General features: G+C 46.0%; 1 protein-coding gene across 4 annotated transcripts in view; it reads left to right on the top strand.

Annotated features, from left to right (window-relative positions):
* LOC119479394 (SH3 and multiple ankyrin repeat domains protein 1-like) overlaps positions 1–19,145 on the top strand; it is a 62,966-nt gene that overhangs the window by 40,453 nt on the left and 3,368 nt on the right. For all 4 annotated transcript variants that reach the window (XM_037754932.1, XM_037754929.1, XM_037754930.1 and 1 more), the window contains exons 10-27: positions 169–285; positions 394–471; positions 626–692; positions 958–1,133; positions 1,276–1,406; positions 2,731–2,870; positions 3,320–3,433; positions 4,700–4,778; positions 10,433–10,515; positions 10,687–10,811; positions 13,590–13,725; positions 13,905–13,985; positions 14,404–14,412; positions 14,593–14,619; positions 14,714–14,770; positions 14,944–15,065; positions 15,674–15,797; positions 15,878–19,085. In XM_037754932.1, coding sequence (XP_037610860.1) covers positions 169–285; positions 394–471; positions 626–692; positions 958–1,133; positions 1,276–1,406; positions 2,731–2,870; positions 3,320–3,433; positions 4,700–4,778; positions 10,433–10,515; positions 10,687–10,811; positions 13,590–13,725; positions 13,905–13,985; positions 14,404–14,412; positions 14,593–14,619; positions 14,714–14,770; positions 14,944–15,065; positions 15,674–15,797; positions 15,878–19,085 — 4,874 coding nt within the window. The remainder of the gene's footprint in view (positions 1–168; positions 286–393; positions 472–625; positions 693–957; positions 1,134–1,275; positions 1,407–2,730; positions 2,871–3,319; positions 3,434–4,699; positions 4,779–10,432; positions 10,516–10,686; positions 10,812–13,589; positions 13,726–13,904; positions 13,986–14,403; positions 14,413–14,592; positions 14,620–14,713; positions 14,771–14,943; positions 15,066–15,673; positions 15,798–15,877; positions 19,086–19,145) is intronic.

Here is a 19,145-nt window from a genome sequence, read left to right on the forward strand (position 1 = left end):
ATATTATCTCCCTTTCTTTCTCTTTTGCAATATCTTTCATCTTCTCCCCCTTTTCTGCCTAATTCTATTCTACTGAAACATTTCTGTGTGAAATCACCCTCCTCACTTTCAATACTTTCTAATTCTGACAATTTGTGGATATTTCTATCACACTCTTGACACTGAAAGGCTTGCCAGAATGGCTTTGCCCAGCACTTGGAGCATCTGCTGTTTTATGGGGCAGACACCTCTTCTCAAAATGCCTCAGGGAACACTGCACTTCACATTTCTGCCCTGTACAACAAGGCAAGTATGGAAACAGATTATTTTTATATGAAACCATTATTACCATAATTGCTGCTGCTGGTTTTTCTAAAGGTGTTAACCCATCGCTTTCCCTCTCTGGATGATCAGGAAAGCTGCATCCGCGTCCTTCTGTACAGGGGAGCAAATAAGGAGGCAAAGAATAAGCATGGTCAGACCCCTTTTCAGGTAAATGGTTTAACTACCAATAAAAACTGCACGTAATTTTTATTTCTTTTATCAAACCAAAAGAGAAAAAGTACACAACACAATAAAACAAGAAATAGCAATAATTACAATAGCTAAACTAATTATATCTTATTTTGTTTTTTTGTGTTTGCAGCTAGCTATTATGTCTGGTCACTTTGAACTCGGGGAAATCATCAAAAACCACAAAGATTCTGACGTAGGTAAGCTTTCGTGCCAAACTGTCTCTTCTGAGGGGGCCACCAAGTGTTGCAATCTGTTCCCAACACCTGCTTTTCTTTGTATTTTCCTGAATCTATCATGTATTTGCCCTTACAATGTCCCTTCTTTTTCCCCTAACAATCTACCTAATTTCTCCCTCCATTTCATCCTGTCACATCAAACCCCACTGCCCCTCCTCACTTCCTACTCCTCCTTACTCGTCACCTCTGAACCCTCACCCGTAAACCTCACACACCCCATCTTCAGTGCCCTTTTTGGAATCGCCAAAGTATGTTCCCACGCGACAAGAGAGCGCCCACACCCTGCCTCTCCCCTCACTTCATTCCCACCCCCTACTGCGCGCTAACAGCGATAACTCCATGACCCAGTCTGACCCTCTGGCCCTGCCCAACAAGGCTGCAACCAATCCCAACCCGGGACAGGTACTGAGGACCATTAGGTGGATGCTCATCTGCTGATCTTTGTGATATTAGATAATGCTTTGCTGTTCTTTCTCAGTCTTTGATTTATAGTAATTTACAGGGTCAGGTTTGACGCTCTGTCTATATGGTGTGTTTTCTGCAGGTCCAGCGCAGGGCCTCCATCGGCGTCAGAAGCTCCAGCAGCCCCAGAACTCGTGCTCGCTCCCCATCCAGAGGGAGAGGAGGCCAGAGTGACACAGAGGAGAGGCACCGGCAGCCCAGAGGCAGACAGGGGTAAGGAGGAGCCTGTGGAGGGAAGATATACTGTGTGCATGAAGAGAGGGAGAGGGGTGGGTTCTTATTTTGATAAGGTCCTTTAGGGCCATCTACTAACATGGGCCATTAAATCTCTAGTTACCATAAGCTGAATGGAGGAACATTACTATTTGTGTCTCAGTTGCATACTCTGTACTATTTTTAACTGCAAGAATGTCACATATTTACAGTGCGGTACGGGTGGCCATTGTTGTCCTGGAAGGCAACAGAAATAGAGGTTTAAAAGTTTTTTAAACGTCAGACAGTGATGCAGTTACTCCGCTGAGTCTACAGCCATGGCCGTGGCTCTGTTAGACTGTGCTATGGTGCTTACAGTGACAAAATGTTAACATGCCAATGTTTACCATCTTAGTTTAGCGTGTTAGCTAACATTTGCTAATTAGGACTGCTAATTAACACAAAGTTGGGCTTGAGTTTGCCATGTTATGATTCAAGCTTTATGCTGAATGCAGTACCTGTGAGGGTTTCTGGACAATATTTGTCATTGTTTTGTGTTGTTAATTGATTTCCAATAATAAATATATACATACATTTGCATAAAGCAAGCATATTATTGCCCACTCCCATGTTAATAAGAGTATTAAATACTTGACAAATCTCCCTTTAAGGTTACATTTTGAACAGATAAAAAAATGTGTGATTAATCACGATTAATCATGGACAATCATGCGATTAATCGTGATTACATATTTTAATCGATTGACAGCCCTACTAAAAACCCATTCGGAATTCATTGTCCTCGAGTCGAGGGAACAGGAAGTGCTAAAATGCTAACTCATTTCCTGGTTTTAGGACTCATTCCTGCAGCACTTTATCAGACAAATGAAAGGATGATGCTGCTAAGTGTGACAGATCACAAAAGTGATTCATCATCTAGGAACTATGAATGTTTGTACCAAATGTTGTCCTGATCCATCCCATAGATACTTCAGGCTTGATCAAAGTGGTGGACTGACCGACAGTGTGGCACTACCATCTCTTCTAGTTGAACTGTGGTGAAAAATAAACTAAAATCCTTGCTAATCCTTTGCACTTTCAATATATCTGACGTACTGATTACTAGACACTATTTGTAAATACAAGATTGCAGCACACATCCTTCTTACTGTTGGTATGACTGTTTAGTGTGACTCAACTACTGACTGTCTCTGATGCAGCCTGACAAGCTGTATGTCGCCTCACTTTGTCTCACTTGTTTTTCCACAGTGTGCGACACAGTCTTATCTCTCGGCTTTGTAAGAGGCTCTCTCTCTCTCTCTCTCTCTCTTTTCTCTCTCTGTAGTGCAACCTCGGCGGGCAGTGGGGGAGGTCAGATGAAGCGTATGTACAGTGCCGTGCCAGGGCGGGTTTATCTGGCCACTCGTGCCCACTCTGCTAGTGGAGACAGAGAGCTCTCACTTAACAAAGGCGACAAAGTTAAAGGTAAGATAGAGACAAAATTTACAAATAGTTATTCATGAGAATATGAGAAAAACTTGCCCCCAGACGTCATTTTAATCATAATTAGCTAAACATTCTCAACTTCAGATGATTTTGAGTAATGCTGAGATTCTGTACTTCCAGTGCAGCTACATTCAATGCGAACAAAAATGTAAACTACTGTATCTAAAACATCAACAGCAAGGAAGAGAGGATTGTAAACAAGAGAAATGAGAAGCACCAGCAGGCACATCCAGTCATCACAAAGCAATACAGTTTCCTCGCCATTCTCAGTGGATTGTTCAACTTATTATATAAAAAAGGTAGCTTAAGGTAAACAAGGAAGGTTGAGGGAAAGATATATATAACAGTGTTTGTGACAATGAATTTACCACCCAAATTAAATAATATCCACCATATCTATGCTTTATCTATTTCTATTTGTGTCTCAGTGTTAAGTGTAGGAGAGGGGGGATACTGGGAGGGAACATCGAAAGGTCGCACTGGCTGGTTTCCTTCTGACTGCGTGGAAGAGGTGGCGGCTCCCGTCAAAGACAATCGAACAGGTAAGACAAAACCAGTTGGAGCTTCATTAGCAGAAACGGGATATAATATTCCTAACTATGATTTCATTATTGTATAATCACCTGAAACTAGGAATCGTGGTGTTTTGGTTAGCATAGAACGAGCCCTCTTCATGTCTACAAAGGGAGCGGGTCCTCTTCACGGAGTCTACCATGTTTCTACGGTAGCACAGAACCAACAAACCAAACACTGGCTCTAGAGAGAGCCTTTCACGTTTTTATGTAACCTGAAGGCCACCGTTACTGCGGTAACGTGAGCCACAGAGTGCAAAACTGTAGTACCGCCAGCCGCCGTCTGACTTCCGTTGCTCCTAAAGTAGTGTTATTATGGTGAGGATGGCCTCTGATCAAGGCGAACAGCGTTACAGCGGTTTTCCACTCGGCAGCTCACGTTACCGCAGTCTTGGAAAGGGAGGAGTGAGCGGAGGGGTACTCAGTTGGTTGCAATCTTCAACCACACCACTAGATGCCACCAAATCCTACACACTGTACCTTTAAGTCACATTTAAACCTTTTTGAAAACATTTGTGACTGATAGACTTTTTAAAATAGTTTTAATCATTCATGTACAGTATACATCGAAAGACATTTGTTATTGATAGTTTTGAGATAACTCATAAAATTAACAAGACACTTAGCAATAATAAGAAATAGCACATAGGGGCGGTTGTGGCCCAGACGTAGAGCAGGTTGCCCGGCTCCAGCAGTCCACATGTCAAGGCTGTGCCATCAGTGTGTGAATGAGTATTTAGATTAGATCCTGATGGGCAGGTTGGCACCTTGTATGGCAACCTCTGCCGTCAGTGTATGAATGTGTGTGTGAATGGGTGAATGCCGACGTGTAGTGTAAAGCACTTTGAGTGGTCGGAAGACTAGAAAGGAGCTATATAAATGCATTTACCATAGATTGGAGAGAGGGCATGCTGGAAAATGGGTTACATACTCCCTCAGGCTGGGATGATCCTTTAAGTCACTGTAACACAGCACATGTCACACTCATGTATACCAGCAGGCCCTTTATCAGCAGACTGCGGCACATGTACAGCACAGACATTTGCTTTTCTCCTATTTTCGCAGATGCACTTGTTTCACGCAGCGAGCAAACCATATGTCATGTAGAAAACGGGGTGTAAATATATTTGATTCATTTGTGCGTTGCACTGGAGACACAACACTTCTACAAAAAGACGGAGAAGGTGTCATGACGGAAGCTGATGGTTTAAATCAAGCATGTGTTTCGCCTTGCAGAGACGCGCAGTGAGAAAGCCAAGAGGAAGCTCTTCCGTAACGTCACTGTCGGAGCCTACGACGGCACGGACGGCCCCAGGTAAGAAAAGTTGCTAATGACCCTTATACCCTGTGATCGATCGATAAGTAAGTTAAGTCTAAACAGCTGGAAAAGTGTAAATGAGAGGGTGATTGTGTTCGTCTGCTGCCCTGTGACGTTTTCGAATTGTCTCCGGCTTTTCCCAGTGCATGCTGGGATAGGCCCCAACCCCTTGCAACCCTGAACAGGATACCAGTTTAGAAAATAGATGGACTCATAAAACAAGAATAAACCTGATTGGCTGCAGCCGCTGACATAGCTCTAGCTGTGGATTGACACATGAGTGTGGGCAGCGACTGAACTGTCTGCTCTCTGGTTTATTACTGTAAGGAAAGTCTGTGAGGTCAGTCAAGGTGATTGAAATAGTTGACACACTTTGCAGGTAGCAGGAGGTTCATGTGTGTGTGCCCATTGTGCTTTCATGTCTTCCTGAGTGCTGCGTGAGTCTGTTTTCTCTGCTGATCCTGAACAGCACTTGTTCTCCATTGTTTTGCTGTGTGAACACGTCAGCGGTAAAAGCACAAAGAGCCAGCCATGTCATTTTCAGCTCTGCCCCTTTTGGCTCCATCAGGCAAATGCACTTGTCTCTTTGATACCTGCATCCACACGCCTCTCTCTCCTCTGTTGTTGCTTGTTTACACTGAACACAATAATGCCATAATGAAAGGTAGAAAGGGGTTACTTCTCCTCCGCCGTGGCATCTGTCTGAAGCTGCGGCTCAGCCCTGGGCAGCTGCAGCTGTGTATTATGAAGCCGAGCATGTTTGTTTGAGAGTTAGGTTGCATTTGAATACGCCTGTGTGCGTGTATATACATCATGCTGCTGATGAGTCATGAGGAGGCTGAGACACCAAGCGTTGGTTAGGTCCCTTGGCTAGTGAGAAGGACTTACCAGTTGCCACCCCGGGGTTTTGCAGCCTCTTACACATTGCAGCTGACATTACCCTTGCTCACTGTCATTTCCAAAAAGGCATTCGCTTTAATGCAGCTGTGCTTGTGTTCCAAATGGAAATAGCAGCCACTGGGGTTATATTACCTGTGCTAAGCTGGTTAAAGCGTAATTGCAGCGCCGTGGTGAAGTGGTGCTCAATTAAGAGCAAGGTGATCCGGAGCATGTTCCCTCACTGCAGCTGGGCATTTGGGAGAATGTCAATTACTGTTTCAGAGAGAGCTAGAGAGAGGGAAGAGTGTTTGGTGATGACAGCTCTGCTTTAGAGCTGAGATGAGGGAGCTGAGAGGAAAGTTTGCAAATGTGCGTGTGAGTGAATCCAGGGTGAGAATCAGCTGTTAGTATGTCTGTGATACACCAGTCAGTTGATGTGCAAAATGCAAGCACTGTCTCTCTCCCCTGTGTCGCCTTACATTTATACCCATCCCCCGCATCCCCACACCGCAAATTCAGCTCTCCATCACCCCCATTTTTGCATCCAACCCCTCTTCCTGTCATGTACCAAACACACACACACCACACACTCCATCCCTGTTGTGATAATCGCTGGTATTCTCTCTCTCTCTCTTCTTTCTTTCACATTTTCCTTCTCTCGTCTGAAGTATGTGGGGTGCTGTCTCTCTCCTTCTCGTTCCCCACCTCTCTCGCTCTCTCTCCTCCACTCTCGCGGCTCTCTCTGGCTGAGCTCTCGCTGGAAGACGGGGAGGAGGAGGGAGGAGGGTGGATGGAGGATGGAGGAGGAGGAGGAGGTGGTGGTGTTGGAGAGAGAGCGCGCGCGAGAGAGAGGAGGAGGGGGGGACATGGCAATGGGGGGATGCGGAGAGAGAGATTTCTCTCTCTCCCTCTCTTCTTCGTGGCCGTCACTGGGCCCCAGAAACAGGAGCGTGTGGTTCATTTACAGGTAGCGGCTGTTTCCTCATTCATTGGCTGGCTATGGATGTGAGGAGAGGACAATGGAGAGAGGGGAGAGGTAGATGATGCTATTGAGAGGCCGTGCCTTTTCAAAGACAGACTAATAAGCTATGTATTCTGTACGTGTGTGTGTCTCCGAGTGTGCGTGCGTCTAGAATCTGTATTTTTTTCCCCTATGCATGTGAATATCTGTGGTACGGAAGTGGCTATTGAATGGAGACTCTGCAGCATGTTTATTTCTGTGTCTTCCTCCGGTGTGTGTCTCTGAACGCTGTTGTGTGTGTGTGTTAGTGCATGAAAGGGAGCACATATTGATGCATTTCAGTCAGACAGTGTGGGTGTATTTCATTCTCTTTGAGTCATGATTTCTTTAAGCAGATGTTTTTCATTCACCAGGACTTCCCATTTATCCCTGTTCCTTTTTGAAGATGCTATTGTCACATCCCATATTTTTTTTTATGTATCGCAGTCTTATCATTAAAAATGTGAAGTATCTTGACTCTACAGAAGGATGAATAAGTGGCAAGAGTGCGGTTTGTCAGTTCCCTTTCGAGCTCTAATTTTGAGATACCGGTCGTTTCTGTGCATGACCGTGTGTGTGCATGCATTTGTGTATACGAGCGTGTGCATGCGACTATATACACTGAATGAAATATGTGTTTTTCACATATAAGTGTATACGTCATTGCTGTGGGAGTATCACTCCTGTACATATTTTTTTATGTACTGTTCATCTATCCACCACATCTCCATCCACAGTGTGTGTGTGTGTCACTAACATCCATCAAGTGCTTCACTCGTGGTGTGTGGGTATTCTCCCCACATAGCCAGTCTATCTGCATGTACTTTCAGCAGGTGAATGGTTAAAAAACAGCCTTTTTTCTCAGTAATTGTGGGTAGAAGAGAGGATGACTCAGGAGGGTACATAATAACTCTGGTCTCTAGTATGCTTGCAGCTTCATTGCAGCCAGTTCAGACAGAGTGTGTCCAACTAGCCAACAGGGATCAACCGGGGACTTTGCGCTTTTTATGGCCCTAATTGGCCAGGCAGTAGTGGTCAGCGTGGTGACACAAAAGTTGAATAGCGTTGAATATGTAAAAGGAAATCAGGTGTGTTACAGCAAGCCAGCGACACAACTTAGAGCCACCTGGAGGACCAACGCAGGCCATGTTTCCCCCCTTGTAGAAGTGGATGGATGAAGAGCCCAATGGATCCGTCCACCCACTCCGTGCTACTTTGATCCTCAGAGAGGGAAAGCATGGTGGAGGACAGGGTGAGAGAAAAAAGGAATGAGGTGTGAGGAGCAGATGGCTGGAAGGCGGCTGTGCGTTGGCGAAACAGTAACATTGATGGAGAACACACAAGGGACGGACCTCAGTAGGGGAAACTAGCGATCGTCTGTTCAGTGCTAAAGTTACGACTTGCGTGTCGAAGTCTGGATCTTCAGGCCTGCAGGCCAACGCTCATGTCTCTTGCTGTACCTCTGCGACTGCACGGCCGAACTTTATTACATGCTCTGCCGGATTAAACACACAAAACCTTGCTGGGTCTGCGCTGTAAGAGACGGTGTGGAATATAATATTGCTGTTATTGTTATTTTAAGACCAGTATACACATGGGTGTTGCAGAAGTGGCTGAGGCAGAATGAAGTTGATGGGCTCCTGTGCCAGACATAGAGAAAATACGTCTGCTGCCTAAAACCTAAAAGTAAATCCAAATGTTTGCTTTTTAACTGATATATTGTGTTTGTGGTTACATGGTCTAGTTACCCTGCAGGACCTGATCGCCAGGCAGCCAATCAAATGCTCGTGTTTAGGTTACAGATAGTTAAAGCTGCAGTGGGTAGAAATGGAGCATATGTGATTTAAAAAACTTATTTTTATAAAACGGTCACTATATCCTGACAGTAGTACATGAGAAAAAAATCATGTGCCTCTGTGTCCTCCGGTGTTCCTAATGGCCTCTGCAAGATTTCACAGACCGAAGGAAAACAACCAATCAGAGCCGAGCTGGAGCCTTGCCGTCTCTGAGCAGCTGTCAATCACTCTCGAACTCCGATCAAACGGTCAAACTAGGCAGAGCTGATCAAATATGAATCAATATTCTGTTACTGTGGTGCCTATTTCTCACTTCAAATGTTTTCAGAAACATCTTGTAGTTCACTGTTTGGCTGTAAAATGAGAAAGTTTGTGACCCGGCAGCCATGTTGAGATCAATTGAGGAAATACCAAGCACCGCCCACAAGCCGGAACACAGCCAATAGGAACGCTCAATAAGAACGCTCTCTCTGAAATGACCTGTGATTGGCCAAAGTCTTCCGTCACGGGCTAGCTTTTTTAAAGCCTGAAAACAGAGCCATGAGGAGGTGCAGAAGTCTAGTTTTCTCTGAGAACACTTGAATTACAATATGCTGAAAGGTTATTATTGAAGTTTTGCCCAATGATGACAAAAACATTATGCCTACTGCAGGTTTAAGGTTGGATTCAGCGCCATGGTTTTGAGTCTTCTGACTTAAGCGAAGGAGAATTGTAATTGAGAATTTGTATGCAGTAAGCAGTGCCTGACATATTGAACTCAGGGCCGAAAAATCCCATTTACGTCCACTACTTCTCATGAAGGTCCAGGTGTGAACACCCACACCCAAACTTCCCATTTCATAGGGGGAGTGACAGAAAACTGTTTTCAAAGTGGAAACGATGTCCTTGAGTATACCCGGAGCATTTTCACTGCATTGTTTTGGCACTCAAGCTATCACTATAAATAAAGACAATCCTTCGACCGGGCTACTCATCCTGTTCACTCACAGTTCAGCCTTTCTAGGAAATCAAATCCTTTGATTCGATTTCAGTCGGAGTGCCAGTTTGAGTTAAGTTGAGGAGCACACATACTAACACAGAAATGTGCCGCCGAGGAGAGAAATATCTGGAATTCCTCTTAAATCATACAGCTCTGCTTGAGCCCCGGGCTCTCTCACAGAACCAGGGTGAATTGACATTGTTAGAAAGTCAAGTCCAGAAATGAGTCATGATATGTGGCTGTGTGTGGCGGTGTGGAGTCCATTTAACCAGTCCTGTATTACAGAAAGCAGCTTGGCCAAAAGTCCCAGACATGGTAATAGAATAATGAAGGAGCTTGCCGGGCCAGCTGTTACACTACTCCAACAGTCTTATGATAAGATTGCATCACGAAATGTCTGTGATTGTTTCAGCCCTCCGAGGCTGCGGTCTCTGAGCAAGAGGAGCTGATTCTGGAGGGAGATTAGAAGAGGCCTGTCCGACTTCTTCTGGTCCATAATTTGAAGTGTCATGTATGACCGGTAGTGGTGCGCCGGAGTCGGTAAAACAGTATCCTTGCAAAAGCTGCCAGAGGCAGTGAAAGCTAATGCAGCAATTTAGGTGCATTTGGAAGTTTCCATTATCAGTGAAGTGTGTGTGCACATTTTTCTAATGTCCCCCCGGCCCAGTGCTTGTCAGCTCTGGCTGGATTAGTCCATAGTATGGAATGTCATCTCATATACACTTCCTCCCATTGTGACACTAACTGTATCCCTGCCATCAACCCCTTTTTGTGCATTTTTTGTACGACATTCTCAAGCCAACCTATCTTTTGCTGCAGTGTGATTTCATAATGTGATGCAGTATAGCTGTTTTTCCACATTCAGAAAATGCTTTATTTGCATGACAATACGACTTTTTTGTTGCTATAGAAGTTATATAGCTCTGTTCCTCTTTCTCTTTTTCTCCCCGTCTCTCTCCATCCCCCCTTTCCCCTTCCCCTCTGCTCCCTCTCTAAGTGACTACATCATTAAGGAGAAGACAGTGCTCCTACAGAAGAAAGACAATGAGGGCTTTGGCTTTGTGCTTAGGGGAGCCAAAGGTGAGCCTCTTCTCCCAAATTTACCACAAGTTTCTTTCTCTACAGATTTCTCTGTGTCTCATATGCTCTTATTCTCTCTTTCTAATCTCTTTATCCCCCCTAATTTTCAAACCCATGTTCTTGTTATCTGTGTCCACTCATGCTCATCCTTTTTTGTCTCGTCCTCTGCAGCTCAGACTCCCATAGAGGAGTTCACTCCAACGCCAGCGTTCCCCGCGCTGCAGTACCTGGAGTCTGTCGATGAGGGGGGCGTGGCCTGGAGGGCGGGCCTGAGGATGGGGGATTTCCTCATCGAAGTAAGGACAAGATGCATTTTGGACTAACGCACAAACTGAACCCAGCATCACTTAATCCTGAACTTAATCTGGGGTCCTGAGTTTTACTAACAACACTTCAGGAGCCAAAAAAATGTATCACCCACCCTCTGGTTCCCCCTCAGGTTAACACTGTTAGTTCTGTCAGCACTGTTGCCAATGTTTTTACTGTTAGCGCTGTTAGCACCGTTAGCTGCGAGCTGCCGGCTCAGCCGTTGCCATGTTGAGAGCCGTGCGGAGGCAATAGAAATGCTCCCAATCTCGCATTTAGCACCTTTAAAATAATAATATCACTTTGCCCACTAATGCTTGCAACAAGTGCAGGCATGGTCCTCTGAGAGTGTCAAAAAGCATTCTGGGAAATGTAGGAAATGAAGAAGACATAGACCAGACAGGCTGAAGAGAAGTGGGTACACCATTACAAAGTAACTTCTAGGATGCACTGAACCAAACATCACAGATCGATGATATCTGCGGGGTGGACAACAGGGCCACCTTACAATACCTTGTAGCCTCGCAGTATATACCAGTTTGATAAAACACACTGGGCTACATTTATTAAGAAAACGGGAAAGCGCAAATGTGTGCTGCGGATTTCATTGAGTTTGCAGCCACAACCTGTGTGATTTACTAAGACATCTTCATTACGCAGCTGGGTACTGAACCTCCAGTTCAGAAGTGGGATTTCTATGAAATCACTATTCTCAGAAAAGAAGATTGTGATTACCAATTTTGACTTTGGCCAACTCCACCTGAGAAAACATACTATTACTCAAAATGTTAGTCATAAAATTATGATCTTATAATCGTAAGCATATATCTAATTATTAAAGCAGCAGTGGGTAGAATTAGAGAAAGTATGATTTAAAAAAATATTTTTATAAAACAGTCACTATATCCTGACAGAAGTGCACGAGACCGGTAATCTGAAAAAAAATATCATGTGCCTCTGTGTCCTCCGAAATGAGAAAGTTTGTGACCCAGCAGCCATGTTGAGATAACTTAAGGAAATACCAAGCACCACTCACCAGCCGGCAAATTTTCTCATTTTACAGTACACTAAAAGATGTTTCTGAAAACATTTGAGGCGAGAAATAGGCATTACAGTCTGCCGTCACGGGCTAGATTTGTTTAAAGCCTGAAAACAGAGCCATGAAGAGGTTTAGAAGTCTAGTTATCTCTCAGAACACTTGAATTACAATATGCTGAAAGGTTATTATGGAAGTTTTGCTCAATGATGCCAAAAATATTCTGCCTATACTACAGGTTTAATACATTAGGAGGAAATAAACACGTTCACGGTAAACAAAAATGAGATGAAGTATAAGACAAATCCGAGACGCACAAAATACACACAAGGTACGCACAACAGGTGGATGAAAATAGAGAAAGTGGGAGACGGAGCAGATGGAGGTGGAGATGGTGTTGATATGGATGTGAATGCTGAGGTAAATGCAGCCAAACGCACACCAGAAAAAGAGAATTGAGAGAAAGGGATTTTACAGGTGGTGGTGGTCAAGTTCAAATTCAAGTTTGAAGAACACAACCCACAGCATTCATCCACTATATGTTTGCATCAGATATTGCGGTAATTAATAATAGCCTAATTGCTTCATTTTTGTTTCTAATTGCCTACTAGTCAGGCTATAGTTTTTATGCTGTGTTTAAGTATATATTTTGTATGTAGTGCATTTTAGTCAGAGTTGGTGAGGGGTTGTTCTTCATCAACGAAGCATCAGCAGTTCAGTTCAGGCAGCAACTTTTTTCTGGCCATTTCGTATCTTTAAAAATCCCTGTGTGTTGCCTTTTAAAAGTTCTAGAAATGGTGATTGTCAAACCTCTATTAAAGCTGACAGATACTGCTCATTAGTATTCAACCTAATATGAGTCACTTATGTAGATGCCCAAGCCTTTGTAACTGTGATTTACTGCAGCCGCTGCCTGGTGCACTCGTCCAAAACACTGCAAAATGATGTTGTATGATGTTGTATGTTTGAAGAGAGGTGTTAGAAAACTGCAACAACATATGCCAAAGCTGCAATAGCAAAGTGAAACAGTGGTCACAAGACTATAAACTCTGTAAAGTGTGTTTTGGGTTTTGTGTCCACTCGCTGTAACAACTATAGAGTGCTGCAGGAAGTTATCATTGCCCTGGTTCCCTCGACAAAAAGCCAATGGGATTTTTCCATTGGATATTGGATTATTGCAGAAAATAAGCTCTGTGGCAAACACACGTTTATGATACTTAAACATTTTGTTCAGCAAGATAATCTTCACAAATGAACACCACTTTTGTGATTTTTGAAGTGTGAATGCAATCGCAGGAAGTAAAAAGCTAACGTTAGGCTATAAACAAACTACACCACGGTCGCATGACTTCACGTCACCACCACTAAGCTAAAGGCGGACTAGTGTTCAGCATGAAGACGTTTAGTAGTCTCATTAAGCCACTTGTTAGCAACTACCTTTTTAAAACACATAAAAGCGTCAACATTCATGAGTGGGGTATTTACTGACATATTTTATATCGTAGAACAAAACGTTAAAATCTCTTAAGCTTGTGTTAACCACAGACCTTATTTCAGGCATCTAACTAAAAACCCATTGACTTCCAGACGAGGGGAACTGGAAGTGCTAAAATGCTAACTTGTTTCCCAGTTTTTAAGACTCATTCCTGTAGTACTTTATTGTTCTTTTTTAAAAATGTAAACGGATCAGCTCATTCTGCATTCAGTCCTTCCGTGTCTTTGTGTCCGTCAGGTGAACGGCCAGAACGTGGTGAAGGTCGGCCACCGGCAGGTGGTCAACATGATCCGACAGGGCGGCAACAGCCTCATGGTAAAAGTCGTGATGGTCGCTCGGAACCCTGAACTAGAGGACACCACTAGGAAGAGAGGTAAGAGTCAAACTTTCCTCGTATATCATCACCATCCTGTGTTTATGATGTGACGATAAAGCTGATTGCGTGTTTACTTCACCCTAAAAGCCTGTTGCAGTGTGGTTGTCATTGGTGACTGCATGTTTATACAAGAATACTAAACATTAAGTCTGCATTTGGCTGGCTTCCCTTGGCAGCGCCGCAGCAGACTAAAAGACTGACTCCTCCTGCCATTGCCCTGCGCTCCAAGTCAATGACATCAGAGCTGGAGGACATGGGTAAGATGATAGAGGGGACAAAGGACTGAATGTAAAGAATAAAGACAAGGGGAGGTCTGGAAAGAACATTAAAAAAATAAATTAGATTTGAGTCCCCCACAGTTCTTTTTCTTCCGGGGGGTCACATTTGAAATGTGGGTTATCCGCTTCTCTGCAGTATGATGGTACAGCACTATGGCACTATTAGGGAAACACAGCATTAAATATTAACCAAAATTATCCAGTACAGATGTGATTTCATTCTTTTCACTAGCAATAGTTTGATGGGGAAGGAGCTTTTTAATTAATTTGCACTTTTGATATTACCTATGAAGACGAAAGGATATAATTACACAGGTTGTGAAATGTCTGGCGCCATCAGTCACAAACTGCTTTTTGTTTCTTTTCTCTTTTGAACCAAATGTGCTGCTGCATACAGTGGACAAAGGTGGGAGATTCATGGATGTGTGTGCTCTCATTATCATTTCCATCCCTCTCATCACATCAGTATTCACACCATCACATGTGTCGGAGTATGTATTTCATCCTTTCATCTGCCTAATACACATGACTGCGCATCAGTTCTAGTCACACCTAATTTCTGTTTCCCGAATTATGCATGCTACAGCTGCGTCTCCGTGGAAAAAGAAAGCAGGTGAATATCAGCCTTAATCATTACCCCTATCAGCCCCTGAGCTTTAATTAAAAGTCAGCCTGTTTGATGCTCTTTTTTGATCCTCCCTTTCCAGATTACGAGTCCTCTCTGGGTCCTGATAAGAAGAGGACAGTCTATCAGATGGCACTAAGTAAGAAATCACTCTCACCGCTCTTGTCATACCATAAAAAGGGTGTTTTTTAAACCTTGAGGGGATGGGAGGGAATCCTCCTTTTCATGTTTCTGCCTTTTATTTTATTCTCCCCTCTCACTACCTCTCTGCATTTCTTCTCTGACCTGCCCCCTGCTCGGTCTTTGTTTTAGATAAACTGGATGAAATCTTGGCTGCTGCCCAACACACTATTACATCAGACAACCAGGGCCAGAGGGGTCATGGAGGCAAGAGGGACCGGAGCAAGAGTGTCGTTCCCAACGTCTCCAATGAGGTACTGTTGGGAATTGAAAGGAAATGGTCCTAGTTTTGGTCTTTACCATAATTTGGGGTACTGCTGGCTTTTTAGATTCAATTTAATAAAATATATAATATAATAAAAAAATATTAACAAATACTAAACCTCTCTCTCAGTCCTGTCATACCAGATTCACATATACAACCGAGCTTCTCCACTGCTTTAGGATGTAGCACTTATTTAGTCATGGAAGTGACTAATGCTAGAAAATGTTTCCTATCTTTAAAGCAGCTCGGTCTTGAGCTTTTTTTTTTAATTATTTTTTAGCTCTGTGTATTCTCCTGCTCTCGCTGCACTTTACAGAAAATGATTGACAATGGAACACCCACACCAAAACATTTGTTTAAGTGTGAGTCAGGTTGTGTCCATTCATCCGTGCTCTGTTGCCTGGTGCTCTAATACTCGGACTGACTGGTTCTTCTGCGTCGCATTATACTGTATATCAAATCAATATCAACTTAACAGCCGACATCAGGTTGATTTGATTATATCTGAGTAAATGTTTCCTCTTCTCTCTTTATTCCCTACTTACTTTCAATTTTTCTCTTTTGCTCCCTTTTCAAAATGTGTTTCGACACCTGAAGCAACCCTATGAGCAGCAGCCATCAGTGAGTTTGGTGCAGCCCGGACCAGGTTTTGGCTACAACCAAGCTCATTTTCAACCAGGCCACGCTCAGCATGCGGCGTTGATGCGTCAAAAATCGATTGGTAACAGCAATTGTCATGGAAAGATTTAATCGTTTTCTTTTTAAGTGTCTGTTTGTAAGCGCCTGTGTCCTTGTTCTCAGGTGTAACAGAGGAGGAAAGGCAGTATCTTCACCCACCTGCCGTGAAGCTGGCTCGCAGCCTGTCAGTGCCGGGACCGGAGGAAATCCCTCCACCCCCTAACACATCCGCCCCAGAACCGCCTTTATCAGCAGGCCCTCATCCTGGGAGAGGGCCCGCTATGCCCATACCCCCTGTATCTCAAGCCCACTACCAGCTCCAATCCCAGCCAGGGCATGCTACCCAAGCAGGCTGGGAGAGGGGAGGGCCTGGCGGGATGAACCAGCAGGTGATGGTTCCCACCCTCCGCAGACAATCTGACGGACTGTGTGTCAGAGAGTCGGAGGCGCCCAGGAGAGGTGGTGGCAAGATGGGAGGGTTAAGGAGAGGCTACAGCAGTGCTACACCGCCGACAAGTGCTAAGCCTAAGGCCCCACAAGCGCCGCAACATCACCCGCACATAGCCAACCGGGAGCAGGGTGGAGGGGGTGGCAAAGGGGCGGGCAGGAGGGGTGGTCGAGGAGCTCTCATGAAGCAATCGAAAGTGGAAGATGGGCTGAGGCAGCACCGAGGAAAAGGAGTCGCAGCCAAAGAGAAGAGCTCCATCCCCATCCCCACCATCATTGTCAAAGCGCCCTCCACTAGCAGCAGCGGCCGAAGCAGCCAGGGTAGCAGCGTTGAAACTGAGCCCGTCCAGGATGTAGAGGACCTCAACTCAGCAGATACACCCTCAGACAGCCCCAACACCAGTCTACCCACACCACTCACCCCCTTGCCACCTCAGCCCCCTACGTCCGCTTCCTTGCCCTCATCAATTGTTGCCCCATCTATTTCATCGCAGCAAAACCTGGAGAACTTGGATTACACGTCGACATACGGCACAGCGTTCGGAGGGGCGCGCAGGGAACGGGAACGTTTCCGAGATATGAGAAGAAAGAGTGCTTCTTTCTTCCTCTCATCCGAGGAGGACATCCAAGGGGAGGCAGGGGGAGGAGCAGGGGAGGGAGGGTCAGCACTAGCGGTAAGAATTCAGCCTTTACAGGGCTCGCAAATGGAAGTGCCCAGCCCTCGTCTACGGCCCTCCAAGTCTATAGATGAGGGTATGTTTTCTGGAGACAACTATGTCCACTATTCCAGCAGCATGCCCCCGGCCTTTGGCCTGCCTGAGTACTCTTCCCCTATCCTCGGTCAGGATGGCCAACCCAAGTCGGCTCCCTCAATATACGGCACCCAGGGCACTACTACTTTCATCCACCCACTTACAGGGAAAGTTCTGGACCCCTCATCCCCACTTGGCCTGGCCCTAGCAGCAAGAGAGAGGGCCCTAAAGGACGACCGCAGGACACGCAGAGAGGAGAGACACTTTGGTCGCCAGATGTCCACAGTAGGAGCGTTCCCCACCCCTGTTCAGACCCCAACACCTTCCCTTTTTGCAACCCCCACACAGTCGGCCTACACTTCCCCCGTGTCCGTCCACCTAAGCTCCTCCACCGCCACCACCTCGCCTGCACCCATGAGCCGGCCGCAGTCACCAAGGATATTACGTTTGGGAGGAGGAGGTGGGGAGAGGATGGAGAGAGAAAAGGAGGGAGGACCCAGGGAGGGTCTTAGAGTTCGCTTCTCTGAGGACCAAACCAGTCAGTATTCACCCCAGTATTACCCACAGAGCCCCAGGGAGAGAGAGAGAGAAAAGGAGGCGTATGACAGCAGACCTGCTCCACCCATGCATCCTCCTCCACCACCGGTTCAACCCGCACCCCGCAGACCTTCCTTTCTGCAGATGGATAGCGCTCCCAACTCCAGCTACATCCCTCAGTACACTGTCCCCACAGCCCCAACACATGAAACTAGGGGGGAAGCAAGAGCAGGGGGGGGTGGAGGTCTAGGACTGATGGTTCTCCCTCCACCAGCTCCCTCAATAGATGCAGATGACGAGTTTGTCTTTGCAGATCCTTTGCCCCCTCCTTTAGAGTTTGCTAATGGTAAGAAGGAGAGAATGCAGGAGTATCCTCAGCAACACCGGAGTCAACACTCTGCTGCTGGTGGTGCACCACCTCCCCCACCCCCTCTTCCATCTACCAAACCCTCAAATGCTCCCCAACCCTGTCCACAGGGTGGGGACTCTGCTGCCTCCAGCCTTACCTCCTACGACAGCGAGGTGGCCAACCTTACGCAGTCAGCTCTCTCTCCATCTTATCCGTCCCCACAGATATTTCCCCCTCCCTCCGCCGCCACCACCACCACCTCTGCTGCATCTTTGCCTGCCATGTCGCTACACAGACCCCAGCCCTTGTCTCACTCTCACTCGTATTACAGCAGCTCTAACGACCCCTCAGTAGGTGGTCACGTCCTGGCCCAGGACAGAGGCACATCCGCCCTCACAGCCACCATGACGTACGCTACCACTACCATGACAACCACCGCCGCCGCAACCACCACAACCTCACCGGCATCCTCCGACTACACCATGACCACAGCCGGGCCCAAGGCCGGCTTCAGCACAGGGGGCATATCTGCTGACCATACTCATCACACTTCTATTATATCCCAGAGCGGAGACTGGCAAGATGCCGTGGTGGATTCTGGGATTGAGGAGCTGGACAGTCACAGCAGCAGTGACCACCATTTAGAAATGCTGGGATTGAGTGGGCTGAGAGGAGAGAGGGGGGGGATCGGAGGAGACGGGCGCGGAGGAGAGGGAGAGCGAGGAAGTGAGCATCAGGATCCTTGCACAACCTACTCAGGTGGGCAAACATTTGAGGTGCACAGCGCCAAACTGGCAAACCCTGTGTTTCCAAAGATGACTCATTACAAGGACGGAGGAGGGAGGGGCCCGCCTGTAGCACTACGTAGGCAGAACAGCACCAACCCTGCTCCTTTGCAGTTGCAGAGACACAGCAACCCAGAAGATGTCAGGTTAGATGGAGTGTTCGTAGATGAGAGGAAACACAAGCTGAGTCGATCCAAAATGGAGGATGGCTTCAACACCGCCCTGGCTGCCTGCTTAGAGAGGCCGATGGACGCTCGGTCGGTGGGCTGGGTTGAGGTCGGGGAGCATGAGCAAGGTGGAGACGGAGTGCAGAGAGGTGGTATCCTTCTGGAGGGCCGCAGACTTCACTCCCCTCTCTCGGGTGTGAAGGCGAGCATCATCAACGAGCTGAGCTCCAAGCTGCAACATATGAAGAGCATGGACGACTGGAGCCACACTCCAAAGTCACCCACCATGCACAGGTTTGTTTGTTTCCATCAACCTTTGATATTTAAATTAAAGTTTACATATATTCTAACTGA

The sequence above is a fragment of the Sebastes umbrosus genome, chromosome 20 (genome assembly GCF_015220745.1).
Source record: "Sebastes umbrosus isolate fSebUmb1 chromosome 20, fSebUmb1.pri, whole genome shotgun sequence".
Lineage (NCBI taxonomy): Eukaryota > Metazoa > Chordata > Actinopteri > Perciformes > Sebastidae > Sebastes > Sebastes umbrosus.